Source organism: Bubalus bubalis, chromosome 14, assembly GCF_019923935.1.
Source record: "Bubalus bubalis isolate 160015118507 breed Murrah chromosome 14, NDDB_SH_1, whole genome shotgun sequence".
NCBI lineage: Eukaryota > Metazoa > Chordata > Mammalia > Artiodactyla > Bovidae > Bubalus > Bubalus bubalis.
In genome coordinates this window covers 79,788,553-79,808,822 of record NC_059170.1, presented here as the reverse complement: position 1 = coordinate 79,808,822, position 20,270 = coordinate 79,788,553, and the positions used below count along the sequence as shown (strand labels likewise).

The 20,270-nt window shown below is 48.7% G+C and overlaps 2 protein-coding genes across 3 annotated transcripts in view; one reads left to right on the top strand and one right to left on the bottom strand.

Moving 5' to 3' along the window:
• Positions 1 to 108: 108 nt before the first annotated feature.
• Positions 109 to 20,270, bottom strand: part of JAG1 (jagged canonical Notch ligand 1) — a 44,506-nt gene continuing 24,344 nt past the window's right edge. For both annotated transcript variants that reach the window (XM_025264573.3, XM_025264574.3), the window contains 16 exons: positions 20,153 to 20,199; positions 19,640 to 19,813; positions 18,977 to 19,127; positions 17,995 to 18,159; positions 17,421 to 17,534; positions 16,818 to 16,931; positions 16,619 to 16,732; positions 16,366 to 16,482; positions 6,932 to 6,959; positions 6,420 to 6,505; positions 4,958 to 5,071; positions 4,204 to 4,313; positions 3,884 to 4,117; positions 3,544 to 3,675; positions 2,992 to 3,142; positions 109 to 2,288 (listed from right to left, as the gene is read on the bottom strand). In XM_025264573.3, coding sequence (XP_025120358.3) covers positions 1,831 to 2,288; positions 2,992 to 3,142; positions 3,544 to 3,675; positions 3,884 to 4,117; positions 4,204 to 4,313; positions 4,958 to 5,071; positions 6,420 to 6,505; positions 6,932 to 6,959; positions 16,366 to 16,482; positions 16,619 to 16,732; positions 16,818 to 16,931; positions 17,421 to 17,534; positions 17,995 to 18,159; positions 18,977 to 19,127; positions 19,640 to 19,813; positions 20,153 to 20,199 — 2,309 coding nt within the window. In that variant the 3' untranslated portion in view covers positions 109 to 1,830. The remainder of the gene's footprint in view (positions 2,289 to 2,991; positions 3,143 to 3,543; positions 3,676 to 3,883; positions 4,118 to 4,203; positions 4,314 to 4,957; positions 5,072 to 6,419; positions 6,506 to 6,931; positions 6,960 to 16,365; positions 16,483 to 16,618; positions 16,733 to 16,817; positions 16,932 to 17,420; positions 17,535 to 17,994; positions 18,160 to 18,976; positions 19,128 to 19,639; positions 19,814 to 20,152; positions 20,200 to 20,270) is intronic.
• Positions 5,722 to 7,851, top strand: LOC123329298 (reactive oxygen species modulator 1). The gene has a single exon (XM_044928299.2). It carries the CDS (start codon positions 7,252 to 7,254, stop codon positions 7,489 to 7,491), a length of 240 nt encoding a protein of 79 aa, XP_044784234.1. The 5' UTR covers positions 5,722 to 7,251; the 3' UTR covers positions 7,492 to 7,851.

Here is a 20,270-nt window from a genome sequence, read left to right as displayed (position 1 = left end):
GCATCCTGCCTCCCTCCTAATCCCTCAGCACCGATTCCAAGCTATTTAAAACCCTCTAAGGTGGGTATCGCCCCAAAGTTGCTCAAAACAATTCACATCCACACTGCAGGCCATTAATCCAGTGGTGTTTATTCAAGCAGTATTCACACTCGCTGTCAAATAACAAGGGCATCAAGACCCCGAAGATGGGGCTCTCACAGCTCCAGCTTCACAGCAGCCTCTCTGGGAGGGGTTTCAAGAACTTAAGATGAAGGTGATGGCTGAAAAGGCTTGCCATTCTTGCTCTGGGTCCCCGAAGAGTACAGCCTGCTTCTCTCATCCCGGTCACCAGACAGACCCAGGCCAGCGGCAGAGGCACAGCTGGGCAAAACTACGTAAGCTCAGAAGAGGCCACACTGGTCCATGTTTTCGTACAAAAAATTTAATAAATATGACTTTTCAAAATGTATTGCCAGGAACAACACAAAGATGCATGTTTATGTTCGTATAACACTAAGAGGACAATACAAAGGATCTTCACGGTCTCAATGGTGAACTAACAAAATCAGTTTTGAATAAGCCTTTTTGAACTTAAACTTCATCATAGCGTTTTGATTTCCTCACTTAAGGCAGGCAGTGGACTCTATGGCAAATCTAAACAGTGATCTTACTGGACATTTTATGATTCAAGTATTCAACTAGCTTATTAGAATACTCCCTAAATGCAGTAGATAAAAAAATCAAATCAGTCTTATATAACGAATGGTGAAAAGAAATCAGAATTTACAAAATAAGATTGGTGTGCTTCCAACTTCACACAATTAATTTGATATTTTTATTGATCTTCAACCACTCACGTTTTGGCTATGTTTAGTCATAGCTCACCTTGTTCCCTTAAACTGCTAGGCAGCAGATCATCTGCCTGTCTCTCTTCAAGTCTTAAAAAAAAAAAAAAAAACACCTGTTCTAGACTAATTCTCAAACTGCCTCTCAGTCGGGGTTTTAAATATCTGACGTCGTACGGAAAAAAAAAAAAAATTCCACCAGTATTCCAGGCACAAAAGGCCACTCTATTGTCTTAAACTATTTTCAAACACCTTAATTTTGGCTTATAGGCAACACGTAATAAGAAAATAGGTTCAAAAAAATAAAGCCATACGCTTATAACGCTATCAAAAACCTTCAATTCTAAACACGTACATATAAATAAAAAGGAATGATGTCTTAAGGCTCTTGATTATTAAGTTAATAAATCAAATATACACAGTGATTAATAAAAAAAAGAATTATTTACATAACTATACAAAATTCTACTTTTGACACATTTTTCCTCTTTAAATTCTTCATTTTACCAGCAACTGCTGACATCAAAGTCCCCCCTCCCCCAACAACAACAAAATACAATAAAAAAAATAAATAATAAACTCATTTGTGATAGTTGCTGTGGTTCTGAGCTGCAAAGGCACTTTTCAAATACAGAACTACTTGGACGTCATCATAAAACCAATATACAAACACAACTCAAGAGTCAATAAATATAAATAAAAACTATGATCCTAAGACTGCATCACCATCGGGACATCTGGCAGAAATGGAAGCTGGGCGTACTCCTGGGAGCCTGATCCGGAGGTGCGGGCAGGCAGGGGCGGGGGGCCCGGTGTTTGCATAGCTGCGCGGTGTGGTGCCACCCAGCCAACCACAGAAACTACCATTGCCAGTGTAAGCCAGCTTGTCAGAACTTAAATTAACACGGGACTCTACATCCAGGACAGCGTGGGGCCGGAACACGACAGACAGGGCGGCTGCGGGAGCGGAAGCCCCGGGAGCCCCTGGACAGCGCCCGCCCGTCTGCTATACGATGTACTCCATGCGGTTCAGGCTCTGCGCGCTCTCCAGGTCTCTGTTATCCTGTTTGTTTGTCCAGTTGGGGTGTTTGGCCGGCGTGCCATGGGCGGGCTTCTCCTCTCGGTCGACCAGCGTGTACGTGGCCTGCTTGGCGAAGCGCGCCTTCTGCTGGTGCTTGTCCATGTCGTCCTCCTCCACCTCCGAGTTGTGTGTCCTTATTTTGGACATTTTGGAGTTCTTGCTCTCGTAGTCCTTGACGGGGACCGTGTTGGCCCCGTGCTTCTCGATGGGGTTCTTAATCTGGTTCAGCTGCTCGCGCACGTTGTTGGTGGTGTTATCCTCGGAAGCCGCGCGTGCGTGGCTGCTCGGCTTCCGGCGCTTGCGCACGCACCAGTAGAAGGCGGTCACCAGGCAGCAGACCCAGGCCACGGTCAGCACCGAGCTCAGCAGCGGCACCAGGAAATCTGCACGGCAGGGCGGCGGCGGGGAGCCCGGTGAACCACACAACAGCCCCAGCCTTTTCCCCACCCGCACCATCCCTCCTGGCGTCCTCAGAGACCCTGCCGGCCTCCCCAGAGTGACCAGGCCAAACGGCAGCCCATACGGGTGCCCACCTCCGTGTGGGGAGGGGCGTCTGGGCCAGGGGTGGGGAGTCCGGCTACTGAGACAGCTCATGAGATGAGTGGTTCTCAGAATCTTCAGAAAGAGGGCCCTGGGACGCATGGCTCCAACGCCCCCGGGAGTCCCTTGCCAGCTATAGCACAGTGATGCTCCAGGGATCCCCGGGGGACTCCAGCTGCCCTGCAGGGCCACTGAGCCATTCATCAAAGCTGTGCTTAGGATGGACTGTTCCCCAACCCCAGAGCACAAGCAGGCTCCACGAAGATGCATACTCAGGGTACGGCAACACTCTGCCAGGGCGGTGCCTGGCAGCCAGAGACAGCCCGCAGGCAGGGGACAAGTCAGGCCACCTCTGCCCACAGTCATGGGATCCAGTCATGTCAGCCGGCCTCTGTCTTCTTGCTAATTAAAAATGGGGGTCCTTGAACAGGGAACCGGCAGGTAACTTCCCGCCTGGGGGTTTCCCTGGATGTAGGCTGTGCTGGTCTTATTGATGAGCTGGACAGGACGGTCCCCACAGAAAGGGACCCTGACCCCACCACCTACCTGTTCTGCTCTTCAGAGGACGCCTCTGAACTCTCACTTCTGCAACGGCAGCAATCAGCGAGCTGTTCCCGTCACGTTTACTGACGAGATTTATGATTTTGTCCGTGATCTCCTTGATAGGGTTTCCATCATCCCGGATGTCTTCAGCAGACTGGAAAAGGAAGCATCAGACCCAGGGGGTCAGGGACACTCACCAGTCACTTTTACTCAAAATTATTTGACCATACATGTATGCCATTCCCTGGCGGCTCAGACGGGAAAGAATCTGTCTACAGTGCTGGAGGACCCAGCTGGGGATTTCTGGGCTGGGAAGATCTCCTGGAGAAGGGAATGGCAACCCACTCCATTATTCCTGCCTAGGAAATCCTATGGACAGAGGAGCCTGGTGTGCTATGGTCCATGGGGTTGCAAAGAGTTGGATACGACTGAGCTCCTAACACACATGTACGTCAAGCTCTCCTTCCATGTATCTGTTCATCTGGATACCAGCCAAGTGAGCTTTCTGTGCTACTTCCAGTGAAAGGACTAGGTGTGAATGGGTCTCATACTCACAATGGCCACGTGTATTTCATTGTTTGCAGAAGGGGAAGGCTCGCAAGCTATGTAAATCGAATATTCGGCAGAAACATTCTTCAAAATATTCAAATTCCGCAGTTCGCTGCAAATATGCTCCGTGGTGAGACCCTAGAATGATATTTTAAAATCCACACGTGTGTAAGGGAGAGGAATGAAAAAAGACTGCTGTTTACTTGAAAGGGAGGCTGCATGCAAGCCGAGCTTTGGTGAAGGACAAGAATCCAGGCTAAGGAAGAGATCCGAGCTCATGATGTCTCTGCTTTAGGGCAAGCGGACACACCCCACCTCTCCAGAGCCAGCCAGAAATGTTCCGTACCGGCGACATCATCTCCTTGTTGAAGGTGAACGTGATGTTGGCACAGTTGTCCTGGTAGTAGGGGTCGGACGCGCACTTGGTCTTCACGGGCTGGAGGCTTGATGACCGGCACTCGCCCACCCCGGTGCAGGGGCGCACGAAGCACTGGGTGTCCAGGATGGGCACGCAGTTCTGCCCGCTGGGGCACTCGCTGTGCCCTCTGTGCAGTGAGCAAGGGCGGGGGCCACACCACACCTGCAGAGACAGACGGAGCACGGCTCAGGAGGTGCCCAGTGGCAGTCCACGCAGCCTCGGGATGAGGGCGGCCAGGCCGCACCTACCTTGGAGCAGGCGACCCTCCCGTCCAGGCACTGGCAGGCATTGCAGTCGGCATCCCACTTGGCCCCGTCGGGTATCACGCTCCCCATGGTGACGCACGACCTCCCTGAAACTGAGGCAGAGACCCATGAGTGGCAGGAGCTGCCCTTTCTGGGTTCCGTCCTCCTGATTCTTCACTCCCCGCCCAGCAGGAGATGCTGACGCCTGTCGCCCTCTGCCCTGTGACAACGCAGCTGCTCCCAGCGGGCAAGCGTTCTTGGCCACCCCCCAGCGGGCCCTGCACCTGGCCACGCGACCAGCTATGGTCAGTGCAGCGTCCAGGGACAGGAGCGAGCAGAGTCTCCCCCTGGGAGTGAGCTCGGCCCCTCGAGAGCCTGCCATGTGCCAGGAAAAGGACACACCCTGGGTAGTGCCAGTCCAAAAAGGGTGGGGTGGCACACAGGACAGAACTGGGTGCCCAGCGCAAGGCATCCATCACTCTGCTTGCCCTGTGTGCCCACGAGCATCACAACTGCCTGCTGTAGGCACAGAGGATGGGGAAGGTTGTCACAGAGCATAATGGTGACAAAAGCTGGCTAAAACTAAGTGACTCTACTTTCAAAGGACCCTCAGGTTTCCCGGTCCTGGGGGTCTCCAGTGGATGTGCCCTCTGTATTCTCTCCCTGAGCACAATGTCATCACACTAACAGTCGAAAAGGTGGCTGCAATGCCTGCTCGGCCCAGGGGACCCACGGCAGCGGGACCTGGCCCACATACCTTCCTGGCATTTGGCACCACTGTGCCCTGGGGGGCAGACACAGCGGTAACCATTGATCTCATCCACGCAGGTCGCCCCGAAAGCACAAGGTGAAGACTGGCACTCGTTGATGTCTAGGAGAAATGGTCAAGTTTAGGCTCCAATGGGAGGCACCAATGCTTTTCTGATAAAATACACAGACAGGATCTGTAGGCCTAAGTATAGGCTGAGTGCATTTTCATCATGTGACCAGCACCCAAATGAAGAAATGATCATCAGTACTGCCCAAGTCTCCGGTCACCGCTACCCAAGGGTTACCACTAGCCTGACTTCTAACAGCTTAGAACTTCTCATTCGGGGAAACAGCAATTTTTAATTAAATGCTCCTTTTCTCTGATAGTGTAATTTAGAGAACAATGGCCAGCAAAGATCTTGAAAAGGGTCAGCTAGCAAGTATCTTAGGCTTTGTGGGCCATGTGGTCTCTTGTCCCAGCTGCTCAACTCTTGCAGCATGAAAGCAACCCTTGACAGTACATAAACAAGAGTGTGGCTGGGGGTCAATAAAACTGTATTTACAAAAACAGGCAGTGGGCCAGATTCGGCCCCCAGACCATAACCTGCCAATCCTTGATTCAGAAACATGAAATAGACACAAAGTCCCCCACCCAGTGGAGCCCCTGGTGGCTCAGTCGGTCGAGTCTCCCAGAAGTGCAGGATACCCAGGTTCAATTCCTGGGTCAGGAAGACCCGGGAAGATCCTGAGTTGGGAAGACCCCCTGGAGAAGGCAATGGCAACCCACTCCAGTATTCCTGCCTGGAGAATCCCATGGATGGAGGGGCCTGGTGAGCTACAGTCCATGGGGTCACAAAGAGTTGGTCACGAGTGAGTGACTTCACTTTCACTGTTCTTTTCCCCCACCCAGTAGTTCTTGAAGATCCAGATTTGGGGACCTCAAGGAGGACCAGTTTAAAAGTTTAAACAATTATTGAGGGATAAGAACACACACAAAGAAGCACAACTGATCTATAATTTTTTTTGGCAAAAGAAAGGGCATGTAAAAAAGTAGGGAAAAGGCTCAGAATAAACTGTAAACTTCCTAAAAAACTGGATTTCCTGACCTCATTTTGTTTGAATCATTTCAGTGGGGCCTGATCAAGCCTTAGAAACCACAGCCTCAGCCCTTCCTGTGGCTGAGGTCTGAGGCTATGCATCCTTGCCCATGCTTCATGCTACCACAGGAGAAGCACACTTTTCTTATAGCCTCAGAGTAGATTAACCATCAGATGCTGTGGCCGAGGCTCTTCCCTCAGGAGTGAGGAGGGCTGTGCGCCCCAGGGAGAGTCCAGCCAGGGGCATCTTACTCCCAGCTGGAAGCAGGAGACTAATTGTCAAGGCTACTCAGAACCATGGCCATAACTGTTTTAGAGATGAAAACTCTTCGACTAAGCGGTGGGGAGATAGCAGTCAGAGGTGGTCCTTACTTATTCTGCAGTCGGGCCCAGCGAAGCCGGGGGCGCATTCACAGCGGTACCAGTTCTCACCATCCACGCATGTGCCACTGTTGTAACTACAAGAGCAAAGGCCACTTGGTTACCACCTCCCTGTCTGCCACTTCCCCCACCAAAGGCAGCCCCACACCGGTTATGATGGGTAGCTCTCAGCCCTGCCCACACGCACCAGTGCCTGGGTCCCACCCCCAGAGCGTGCAATTCACAGTTCCTGGTTGCAGGAGCTCTGGTTGCGTCCCAGGCACTAAACCCTCCCCGGTGATTCCTGTGTACAGCCAAGTCTGAGCATCACTGCTCTAAACGCGGACACCATCTGACTGAAGTGTGGCCCACGAACTGGAGTGATGGGCACTGCCTGGGAGCTTGTTGGAAAGAAGGAATCTGCAGCAACCCCCAGCTCTCCTGAATCAGAAGCTGGATTTTATATAGGAGGCCCACACTTGTCACCGCCAACAAGTGCCTGCATAACAGGGCGTCATGCTTACCAGGGATGAGGACTGCAGTCATTGGTGTCTGCAAAGTAAAAAAAAAAAATTCAAAAACTTAACAGCGACGCCTTCTTAGCCCTAAGTGAAAACACCCGTGATTTCCACGATACCCAAATGATAAGGCTGTCATTAACGCCAGCAGGAGGAGCTTAAGGCCCCTGCTCAGCTGGAACCAGGCCCACATCACACTGCTGCCGTCACCGTGGGACACTCGTACACAGGAAGAGGCCCCGGGAGGGCTGGGCAGGGGGATGTGAGGATGGCTCTTGGTCAGACCAGGGCCGGGAAGCAAGCCGCCATCGAAGCCCACGAGCGAGATGCCGGTGGCCGTGGGTCCCTATGGACAGTCCCAGCCAAGCTGCTTTGACCGCGTGAAGATGGGCTTCGTGATGGGTTGCACCATGGGCACAGCAGCAGGGGCACTCTTCAGCACCTTTTACTGTCTCAGGATGGGAATTCGGGGCCGGGAGCTGATGGGCAGCATCGGAAAAACCATGATGCAGAGTGGCGGCACCTTTGGCACACTCATGGCCATCGGGATGGGCATCCGATGCTAATCAGGGCAGTGGTTGCCCGCAACATCCACCCCTTCCCATCAGTTCCATCCCATGTGTACTGTAATAAAGCAAGTCTTTGAGTATTCGGAAAAAGAAAGAAAGATTAATCATAATGGAAACGATTCTACAGATAAAAAATGTTTCTCTTGTGGCCAAATGGGGCATTTTTGCCGGCGATGTCCTGCCAAGCAGGGACAACAAGCCGTGCCAATCAACCCCAGGTAGCGCAGGACTGGACCTCAGTTCCACCACCGCAACAATATTAACCCCTGACGTGCCGGTTACTCCGATTCCAACGGGAGTGGCTGGCCCCCTACCTGAGGGCATTGTAGGACTTGTGCTGGGGCGTAGCTCGCTTTCCCTTTAAGGAATTTCGGTGGTGCCTGGTGCAGTAGATTCTCATTACACTGGGGAAATTAAAGTTTTGATCTAGCCGCCTACTAAAACTGTGCAAATTAATAAAGGTCAAAGAATAGCACAGCTTTTGCTTTTACCTTATTATCAGACAGGAAAAACCTTGACTTCTCAAGCTAGGGGCCCCAGAGGATTTGGATCCAGCGATCTAGCTTTTTGGGTGCAGGAAATTACAGCTTCTAGGCCTTTAAAAGATCTTTTAATTCAAGGAAATAAAATGTCAGGGCTGTTAGATACTGGAGCAGACGTCTCTAGCATTGCTAGAAAAGATTGGCCCTCATCCTGGCTGACACGCTTGACCAGTGCCAGCTTGGTAAGAATAGGGTCAGTGCCCTCGGTTGCTAAGAGCTCACAAATTTTGACATGGTCAGATGAGAAGGGGGCACAAGGCACTTTTTGTCCATATGTGGTTCCTTCACTACCTTTTTCTTTATGGGGGAGAGATATATTATCTCAGATGGGAATGCTTTTATATAGCCCAGACGAAAAGGTTACTAATCAAATGCTGCAAATGAGGTATAATCTTGATAAGGGGCTTGGTAAAGATCAGCAGAAAATTGTTTCTCCATTAGAGGTGGTCCCTAACAAGAATAGAGAAGGTCTGGGATATTCAAATTTACCCTGGAGGCTCTTGCTCTTGCTGCCGACCCTATTACCTGGAAATCTGATAATCCGGTATGGGTGGAACAATGGCCCTTAACAGCTGAAAAGCTATAGGCAGCTGAAGATTTAGTTATGGAACAACTGACAGCCAGCCATACAGAGCCTTCTAATAGCCCCTGGAATACTCCTATTTTTGTTATTAAGAAAAAATCAGGAAAATGGAGATTGTTACAAGATTTGAGAGCTATAAACGCAACTATGGAAGACATAGGGGCCCTCCAGCCGGGCCTCCCTTCCCCAGTGGCTGTGCCTTTCCAGTATAATGTGATGGTTATAGACCTACAGAATTGTTTCGTTACCAGCCCCCTGGCTGTTCAGGATTGTAAAGGGTTTGCTTTCAGTCTCCCTTCGGCTAAAGGGTATGAAAAAAAGCCTCATCTTGTGTCAGAAATTTGTAGACCAAGCTGTGCAAAATGCTATAGGAAAGTATAAAGATCTATATTTGATACATTATATGGATGATATTTTGGCAGCTCATAAGGACAGAACCTTGTTACAACAAATTTTATCTGAATTGATTGAGGCCTTGGAAAGATGGGGTTTAAAGATAGCTCCAGATAAGATACAAGTAAATCCTCCTTTTTCTTATTTAGGGAGGGTATTAAATACCCATACCATGAGTCATGCCCCTTTGCAGCTGCAGAGAGATCATTTACTAACTTTAAATGATTTCCAAAAATTATTAGGGGACATTAATTGGATATGGCCACATTTAAAACTGACTACTGCAGATTTAAAGCCTTTGTTTGTTTGCTTAAAAAGCGATCCTAATCCCAGTTCTAAGAGAAAGTTGACTAGTGAGGCAGGGTTGGCTCTTGTTAAAGTGGATGAGGCTTTAAATGATCAGTTGATTAGGATTAATATTACCAGAGGATGGGGTTTAATTATTCTCGACACAGAGCATACACCTACAGGATGCTTGTGTCAAGAAGGCCCATTGGAATGGCTCCATCTACCAGTGACCCCAAGAAAAATAGTTTTATCTTATCCTAGCTTGGTGGCACGATTAATTATAAAAGGTAGAAAAAAGAAGTGTGGAACTTTTTGGAAAAGAAGTAGCAAATATAGTGATTTCATTCAATAAGGATCAACTGCAATTTCTTTTACAAAATAGTGATGATTGACAAGTTGCCCTGATAAGATTTCAGGGGTCAAATTTTGTTTCATTTGCCCTCAAGCCCCCTACTGCATTTTTTGAAAGCACATCCAGTGATTTTTCTGAAGAAATTTTCTATTCAACCTTTGGAAGGGGCAATTTTAGTTTTAACAGATGGTTCCTCTAATTGTAAAGCAGTCACAATTATTGATGGAAAATCCCATGTTCAGGTAACTGAAGAGACATTGGCCCAGAGAGCTGAGTTGAGGGCGGTTATTTGGGCTTTTCAACATTTAAGAGACCACACCTTCAATCTTCTGACTGACTCCCGATATATTGTAGGGTTTTTTCCTCATATTGAGACTGCCAATATTCCAGAAAATAAAACTACCATCTTCTCCTTGTTATTTGATTTACAGAAGGAGATTAAGCATAGAGATAAGAAATATTTTGTGGGACATATTAGAGCCCATTCTGGCTTGCCCAGCCCTTTGCATGAAGGAAATGCTTTGGCTGATGCATTAACTAAAGTAATTGCTTTAAACTTACATGAAAAGATTGACAAGGCCAAAAATTCTCACAAAATTCATCATCAAAATGCAGCTGGTTTAAGGTATGAATTTCATATCTCTAGGGAAACAGCTAGAGAAATAGTTATGTCCAAATTGCCCAATATTTAATCCATCTCCACCATTAGGAGTAAATCCCCTAGGCCTTAGGCCTAATGCTCTCTGGCAAATGGACGTAACTCATATCCCGGCCTTTGGAAAACTGTCCTTTGTGCATGTTACCCTGGATACCTTTTCTCATGTTATTACAGCCTCTGGTAGATCAGGTGAAGCAACAAGAGATATAATTCAGCACTTATTTCAATGCTTTTCCCAAATAGGACTCCCCGAACAGATAAAAACAGATAATGCCCCAGTTTATACTTCTGCTGCTTTTAAGAGATTTTGTCAACAATTATCCATAGTACATTCAACAGGAATACCTTATAATCCCCAAGGCCAAGCCATAGTGGAAAGGGCACACCAGACTTTAAAAAGTCAGATAGCTAAATGGAGACAGGGAGAATTTAAATATTCCTCTCCACATCATGCTTTGTAATTAATCATTTAAACGTGGACACACAGGGGCAGACTGCAATGACGAGACACTGGACTCCTGAAGGGGCTACGACTCGGCCTCCGGATAGGTGAAAAGACCTCCTTACAGGAGAGTGGAAAGGGCCGGATATACCGCTAACTTGTGGGAGAAGGTATGCTTGTGTGTGTCCACAGGATTCCGCTTCTCCTGTTTGGACCCCTGAGGTTACTAAAATCCCTGGGGTCCTGGAGTCCGGGACCAAGGAAGGATGGGGAGACCAGAAGCTCGTCGGGTCCAGACCTGAGGGAGCCAAGGAAATGCCAAAGGACCCTTCGCCTGAGGCTTCACCGCTAGTACATCACTTCAGGCACCTGGCGCTTCAGGAGAGACGTGCTGATCGAGCTCAACCCTATTCTGCCCCACCTCGTCACTGTCATCGTACTTAAACAACCACCTCCAGCACGGTACCAACTTGGGGCCAGCTAAAACATCTCGCTCAGTGGGCTGAAGAATTAATAGAAAGGGGGAGATATGAGGCTACTCCTATGATAATGTTTGTGGCTATGCTTGCTGTGTTGGCTTGTCAGCTGAGGCCCTCCAGTGAAGAAAAGGTTCATTGGGCCTATTTGCCTAATCCACCTTCTTTCCAGCCTGCTGATTGGATGAATGAGCCCATTCGTGTTTTTGTTAATGATACTCTTCTTTTTGCCAAGTTTTGCCAAGAAAATGCACTGTTCATAGCAAACACCCTCTTCCAACAACACAAGAGAAGACTCTACACATGGACATCACCAGATGGTCAACACCGAAATCAGATTGATTATATTCTTTGCAGCCAAAGATGGAGAAGCTCTATACAGTCAGCAAAAACAAGACCAGGAGCTGACTGAGGCTCAGATCATGAACTCCTTATTGCCAAATTCAGACTTAAATTGAAGAAAGTACGGAAAGCCACTAGATCATTCAGGTATGACCTAAATCAAATCCCTTATGATTATACAGTGGAAGTGAGAAACAGATTTAAGGGATTAGATCTGATAGATACAGTGCCTGATGAACTATGGACTAAGGTTCGTGACATTGTACAGGAGACAGGGATCAAGACCATCCCCATGGAAAAGAAAGGCAAAAAAGCAAAATGGCTGTCTGGGGAGGCCTTACAAATAGCTGTGAAAAGAAGAGAACTGAAAAGCAAAGGAGAAAAGGAAAGATATAAACATCTGAATGCAGAGTTCCAAAGAATAGCAAGAAGAGATAAGAAAGCCTTCCTCAGTGATCAAAGCAAAGAAATAGAGGAAAACAACAGAATGGCAAAGACTAGAGATCTCTTCAAGAAAATTAGAGATACCAAGGGAACATTTCATGCAAAGATGGGCTCGATAAAGGACAGAAATGGCATGGACCTAACAGAAGCAGAAGACATTAAGAAGAGGTGGCGAGAATACACAGAAGAACTGTACAAAAAAGATCTTCACAACACAGATAATCATGATGGTGTGATCACTGACCTAGAGCCAGACATCCTGGAATGTGAAGTCAAGTGGGCCTTAGAAAGCATCACTATGAACAAAGCTAGTGGAGGTGATGGAATTCCAGTTGAGCTATTCCAAATCCTGAAAGATGATGCTGTGAAAGTGCTGCACTCAATATGCCAGCAAATTTGGAAAACTCAGCAGTGGCCACAGGACTGGAAAAGGTCAGTTTTCATTCCAATCCCAAAGAAAGGCAATGCCAAAGAATGCTCAAACTACTGCACAATTGCACTCATCTCACACGCTAGTAAAGTAATGCTCAAAATTCTCCAAGCCAGGCTTCAGCAATACATGAACCGTGAACCTCCAGTTGTTCAAGCTGGTTTTAGAAAAGGCAGAGGAACCAGAGACCAAATTGCCAACATCTGCTGGATCATGGAAAAAGCAAGAGAGTTCCAGAAAAACATCTATTTCTGCTTTATTGACTATGCCAAAGCCTCTGACTGTGTGGATCACAATAAACTGTGGAAAATTCTGAAAGAGATGGGAATACCAGACCACCTGACCTGCCTCTTGAGAAACCTATATGCAGGTCAAGAAGCAACAGTTAGAACTGGACATGGAACAACAGACTGGTTCCAAATAGGAAAGAGAGTATGTCAAGGCTGTATATTGTCACCCTGCTTGTTATATGCAGAGTACATCATGAGAAATGCTGGGCTGGAAGAAGCACAAGCTGGAATCAAGATTGCCGGAAGAAATATCAATAACCTCAGATATGCAGATAACACCACCCTTATGGCAGAAAGTGAAGAGGAACTAAAAAGCCTCTTGATGAAAGTGAAAGAGGAGAGTGAAAAAGTAGGCTTAAAACTCAACATTCAGAAAACGAAGATCATGGCATCTGGTCCCATCACTTGATGGGAAATAGATGGGGAAACAGTGGAAACAGTGGCAGACTTTATTTTTTTGGGCTCCAAAATCACTACAGATGGTGACTGCAGCCATGAAATTAAAAGATACTTACTCCTTGGAAGAAAAGTTATGACCAACTTAGATAGCATATTCAAAAGCAGAGAAATTACTTTGCCAACAAAGGTCCGTTCAGTCAAGGCTATGGTTTTTCCGTATGGATGTGAGAGTTGGACTGTGAAGAAAGCTGAGCGCTGAAGAATTGATGCTTTTGAACTGTGGTGTTGGAGAAGTCTCTTGAGAGTCCCTTGGACTGCAAGGAGATCCAACCAGTCCATTCTGAAGGAGATCAGCCCTGAGATTTCTTTGGAAGGAATGATGCTAAAGCTGAAACTCCAGTACTTTGGCCACCTCATGCGAAGAGTTGACTCATTGGAAAAGACTCTGATGCTGGGAGGGATTGGGGGCAGGAGGAGAAGGGGACAACAGAGGATGAGATGGCTGGATGGCATCACTGACTCGATGGACATGAGTCTCAGTGAACTCCGGGAGTTGGTGATGGACAGGGAGGCCTGGCGTGCTGTGATTCATGGGGTCGCCAAGAGTCGGACATTGACTGAGCGACTGAACTGAACTCTTCTTTTGGGCGGGGCTTCCATCTATCCTAATAATGTTAAAACAGTGGTCGGCACTCCCTTCAATTTTTCAGGCGTGTCCATAGCTTCCTTTCTACAAGAAGCAGCTCCAGTTTTGAATGGATGCGTTAGCACTTCCTTGAAAGGCATGCTTACTGATTCTCCGAGAAGTGATGGCAAGAGAGACTTTTGGTCTTTACAGCTGCTGATGCCAGGGGGTGCAAGAAAGACTATTTGATGCCTAAAAAAGGCAGCCCCTCATTTAAAGGACTATCCGAGCTGTGCACTCCCCACTTTGGACTCTGATGAACAAGGACTACAGGCTTGGAAAAGCATAAGCAGAATTTCTGGCTTTCCTCATTGGAAAGAATGCATGTACGCCATAAAGGTACCTATTCCCATTGCTGCCACCATTTTCTGACCGAATGGGGGTGCCCCTATCTTTTGAATCAATGATGGGGCTTGATTTATGTAGAACCTTATAGGTCCACATGGAATAATTCATTTCTCCCTATGGCTTTAGTAATTACTAGGTGGCATGCTAATGGATGGGTTCCTCCTAATAGTGAGCTTCAATGGGACGGGTCCCATGCAGCCTGAGTTATGGAAAGCACTGGCTGCTATGGCCCTGTGATTTTACATAGACCTTTAAATGAACAAAGATATATTGTACAGGCCTGTGTACATTCTCCCTATGCCTTTTTGTTGGCCAGAAATCAGAGTGATTTGGAAGTTTCTGAAGGAGAAACTGTTTATAATGTTATATGTGTGAATTGTTTTATATTAAATTGTGTTGATGGGAATGATTATAATTATAAGGCTGTGATGATTGTAAAGCAACCACCATATTTGATGGTCCCTGTAAAATTAGAGGGACAATGGTTTGATGATTATGCATTGAAAGTTTTATATGAACTTAATGGCTTAATTTCTCGACCTAAGAGAGTCATTGCAGCTCTGGTTGTGGGAATAACTGCCTTGATTGCCATAATTGCATCAGTTACGGTTTCTACTGTTGCCCTGTCAAAAGAAGTGCATATGGCCTCGTTTGTTGATCAGCTGTCCAAAAATGTCTCTGTAGCTCTTACTACACAGGAAATTATAGATAAGAAAATAAAAAATAAGGTCAATGCTTTAGAAGAAGCAGTTTTGCTTATGGGGCAAGAAATTACAAATTTAAAAATTAAATTGTCTTTAAGGTGCCATGCTGAATTTAAATGGATGTGTGTTACCCCTCTACAAGTGAATGAGCCCATGCATCTGGAATCATTCAGATTTTAGTATTGATATTTCTAAGTTACATCAGGATATTCAGAATATGAAGCAGGTGGAGTCTGGCTTTTCCTCTCAATGGCTTTCTAATTCCCTCTTTGAAAATCTGGAGGGATATCTTTCCCATGGATCCTTTTCTACAATAATGATTAATGCGGCCATGTGCTTATGCCTGTTAGTTCTGATTTGTGTAATGGCCCCGTGCCTTTTCAGGATACTCAGCCATAGTGTCTCTGCTCTATCTACTGAGTTTCATACCTATGCTCTAAAAAATAGAAAAGGGGGTGATGTCAGGAGCTGCGTCAGGCATTACTGTCAAAATGGAGGCACAGCCCCCAGCCCCCTCTCCTCATTCCGCAGGCAGGGACCTGGGATTAAGGAGTTAGGCCTTGTAATTCTGACTTGTCTTTTCCTCTCCTTGGCTGAGTTGACTGAAAAGGAATATTAAGGTGCTTATTGTTCTTGAGAGGAGCATGAGAAGACACAAAGCCTTCTGCAGCTGTGCTCAGAAAATAATTCATAAACTTAATCACTGACATCTGTTCAAGGACTTTTACAAAAGAGTGTTCCAGGATGAGCACATAGGCCGTAGCTTGAGGCCGTGGGAGGGATTGCTATCTGAAGCCTATTTGTGAGGAGAATGTTTATGGCAAAGAAGTTTACTGAATTTAGGGCCTAGAAATAATTAAAATAGTTAGAAGTTATAGATTTAAGGAATGTTGTAAAGTTAGCATATTTCACTATGGCTTATAGACGTTAGGAATTTTTAGAGACACTATAGCTAGAAGCCTTTTTAAGGATGTTATGGGCAAACAGGATTTAGGAAGATAAGTAGTAAACTGAGGAATGTAGCATGAGTTACAATGTAATCACAAGTTAACTATAGGACAGGTTAGAGGAGTTAGATAATAGATGATAAGGCTGATTCCAAGAGAATCACTGAAGCCAGAACTCTGAAGAGCAACAATGATTTATGGAGATAATAAATCTGCGAGAGGGGGAACTGAAAATGTCAAACCTCTGGCCTAATGTCTTTGTAAAAGTATAAAGGAGAATCTTAAACTTGAAACAAACAGGCAGTCCAAAGAAAACTGAGAGGCTGTCTCATTCACTGACACCATTCACCTCCTCCGGTTGAATCCCTGGCTGCTGGAGTTGGACTCCGGCAGTGGGTGACTTTCTCATGCCCGGGGCCGGGCTGCCTCCCATCAAGGCCCAGGTGATGTGCACGGAGCCATCACACAGCTCCACTTCTGGTTTCCATCGCCAGCCCCCGGGGATCAGGACGGGCTCTCGCAGAGCTCGGGGTTGGGGGGACACTCACTTTGTGTGCAGATGGGCCCCTCCCAGCCTTCCTTGCAGACACACGTGAAGGACTCGCCATTGACCACACAGGTACCCCCGTTGTGGCAGGGGCTGGGCAGGCAACTGCTGTTCCGGGCTGCGAGACAAGAGCAGACAAGACCATGCTCCCTGAGGCTCCAGAGACCTCGCGAGGGACAAAACACAGGCCCCAGAGAGCGGTCCCAGGCACTTGGATGCCCTGCGCCCACCACAGCTGCAGGGGCGGAACATACCTATGTTGCAGGTCGTGCCTTCCCAGCCTCCAGGGCACATGCACTTGAAAGCGTCCCCCTCATCATAGCAGGTGCCACCGTTATTGCACGTGGCCTCGTCACACTGGCTGTCACCTGGACGAGGAGATCGGCGTGAGCCCGGGCCGCCCTCCCTGCCCCCCCCAGACACAGACCAGGGTCCCTGCCAGCCCCCACTTACGTGAATGGCACGTCTTGCCTTTCCACCCGTTTTTACAGTCACAGTAAAAGTCATTGACCAGGTCGCGACAGGAGCCTCCGTTGTGGCAGGGGTTCTGGCTGCAGTCGTTAATGTCTGCAGTGAGAGCAGACACCCAGCTGAAGCCACTCCCAGGCCCTTCAACGCCCCACGACGTGTAAGAGGCACGTCTCTCCACCTTCACCCCATTTTCCACTCCCAGTTCAAAAACCAGCACAGCCAAGCCAGGACTTAAGCAGGGTCAGCCTTTCCCAGGAATAAAGGAGCCCAGGACAAGTCATGGAAGTTCAACTCAGGATGGGCAGAAAAGATGACCCCTTTCTTTGTAAGCTGGGATGTCAAGCATGCTAATTCTCAAAGCATCTCCACAGAAGCTCCCCTCCCATGGGCTGGCCTGAGCACCACCACGGGAGCGCACACAGGCTCTCCTGTCCCAGGGCAGGAGCTGCTGGGGCCTTGCTTCCAGACATTCTCACTAAAAGGAAAGGCCTGCCGGACTGCCTCTGCCCCCCGCCCCAGCGCGGCCGTCCCGGGCTGCCTCTGCCCCCTGCCCCAGCGCGGCCGTGCCCAGGGAGCCTGACGCACTGGTCTCGCAGTGGGCCCCCTCCCAGCCGCCACTGCAGATGCACGCGTAGGAGTTCACGCCGTCGATGCAGGTGCCGCCGTTTCTACAGGGGTTGCTCTCACAGTCGTTGATATCTGGGGAAGGAGGGGACACAGAACCTGGGTGAGTGCAGGACGAGCGATGCCACCGCCAGCGCTCTTCTAGGAGTTGCCAGCTCCTCCCGAGAAGAGCCACCCGACACCGCCACACTGAACTCCATAAGGACTGTCCTGAAACCTGACAGGCAGCTGGGGAAGCAGGGGCCTCCAAAGGGCAACCCGTCCATTCTACTGAACATCCTCACACGAAGCTCCTCAGTGAGGGTCAGGAAGAAACTGCGATGGAAGACAGACCCCCTACCTATGGAGGTTTCACAACCTTCTGAAACAAATGTGCTAGAGACCTCAGAGGCATCAGTGATCTCAGTTAAGCACCACCTCGGTCTTGGATCCTAGATGGCACCACTGGGCTGGTCTTGCCTAAAAGGATCCAGGCCCCACCCCCGCCCCCACGGCTAGGCCAGGCAAGGGGGGCCCTACCGCCACGCGGTCTTACTTTCATGGCAGTATGTTCCGGTGAAGCCTTTGTTACAGTCACAGGTGAACTTGCCTCCCGACTGACTCTTGCACTTCCCGTGCGGGCCGCAGACATTGGAGGAAATGTAGCGCACCCCTTCCGGCGTGTCATTGGAGGCCATGGCCACTGTGCAGCTGTCAATCACTGCAAGACAGACCCGGCTCAGTGCCCCGCCAGGGACCCGGCGTTCCCAAACCCAGGACCCAGGTCGCCTGCTCTCCCAGAGGCAAGTGCCATTGGCTACTGAGGGTAAGAAGCCACAAGGCACCTCGGGGGCCAAGATAGCCATGTGCTGCATGCACTGTAACAGGTAAAGCTGACACTCCATGCAGAGGAGAGTAGTCGTTGCTTTTTTTTTTTTGAGGCATTTTCTCCCTGTGGAGCCGAGCAGCTCATGCATGCAGGCCCTGTCCACCCTTCCTGCTACGTCCACCAATTCTGCTGGAAGCTGGCTGATGAGGAGGAACGGCTTTCCCCTCCACTCAGTGGCAACACATTGGCTGCAGGACGGACTTACAGAACCTAGGGCTGAGCCACCTCACACGGCCACAGGCGCTAGTTACATCTAAGTAAATTAAAGTTAGGTAAATCAGGGTTTCCACTTGCCCCGATCGCTCTCTAAATGCCCTGGACCACACGTGGCCTGAGGCTCTTGTACCTGCTGGTGCAGAGACCACCAAGGCAGAAGGCTCTGCTGAAGTGGGTGCCCCAGGGAAAGTCTGGGCTTGCAGACTAGCCCATCCCAGGACAGGATGCTAAATGAATTTCCTTCTCTCCCCAGGCTACTTGCAGGCATGGCCCCTCCACTGGCGGCCTGGGTAGATTGTTTCCACGTGTTCTGGCTTCCCTCCAAAGGGGCTATCAATCTACACTCCCCTCGAGTGTCCCAGGGCAGTGACAAATGACCAGAGAGGAGGAGGAGCTTCGCAGAGGAGCCAGCGTTGAGCGGGGCAGACGGTACCTTCGCAGGGGGTGGTGCGGCAGTGGTCTTTAAGGTGGGAGCAGTTCTTGCCTTCATAGTCCTCAGGACACTTGCAGAAATAGTCGCTGGCACGGTTGTAGCACTGGGCGCCGTTTTGGCAGGGATTGGGCTCACAATAATCGATATCCAGCTGTGGGACCAGGGACCAGGCAGGAAACAAAGTAAAACAAAGGCGTGATTACGACTCCTCTGGGGCAGTGGCCCCCGGAATGTGACCCTTCCAACTGCTTCCGTCAGGAGGACACGCAGCACGATTCATAGCTATGTCCTAGACACTGCCCAGGTAAGCATTTGAAAAAGCAGGGCAGAGTGGGAGAGCGCTGGTTCTGAGATGAAATGGACAAAAAGAAACTGACAGGCTGGTGGGGGGCGGGAGGGAGGTTCACGAGGGAGAGGATACGTGTGTCCTCATGGCTCATTCACGCTGTTGCATGGCAGACACAACATCGCACAGCAATTATCCTCCAGTGAAAAATAAAGAAATCAACAGACACCCGGAAGACAATCACTCATCAGTCTCCTTTCACGGCTTATCTCGCAGAGATCCCTAGTCAAGAGGAGACTCCAGGCAGTGTTGGGGGATGGAGGGAGAGGAGGAGACATCTGTGAAAACCTGGCCATCTGCGCTCCAGCCTGGCTCACCTGACAGAGGTTTCCAGAGAAACCAGTGGGACACAGACACTGGAATCTGTTGATTTCGTTCTGACAGTGACCCCCGTTGAGACAGGGGTTGCTGGCACACTCATCGATGTCTGTCTCACAGTGATCACCTGCATAGCCAGGTGGACAGATACAGCGATAACCATTAACCAAATCCTGGAGGAGGAGAAGGAGGGGGAGAAACACATGCATTTTTTTCGAGGTGCCGCACAAACATGGGGCTTCGGTTATTCAACGTGACTGTTTTGGTTCAGCTGATTCACTGAAAGAGAGGCCATGCCTCTCCAAACGTGACAGAGGAATTTCTATGTGCATGCCGTCAAGATGATTCCCGGGAGGGAGGCTGGGGTAACATGAGCCCGGGTGAAGCGTCCAGAGCCTCACTTTTCATCTGCAGTTTAAAATCCCCCAGGGACAGAGCTTTCCAGGGGTCCCATCAATCTTTAGGCTTGTTGTCAATCAGTAAGGTTTTGACTGAAGCAAAGATTTACATACCCGACAGGAGGCATCATTCTGACACTGGCCGACGCAGTCATTAATATCTAAAAAATAAACAAGCCATTGCATCAGAGGGGCAATTTACATTGAAATTGGGCTTAATTGAAAAGCCTTC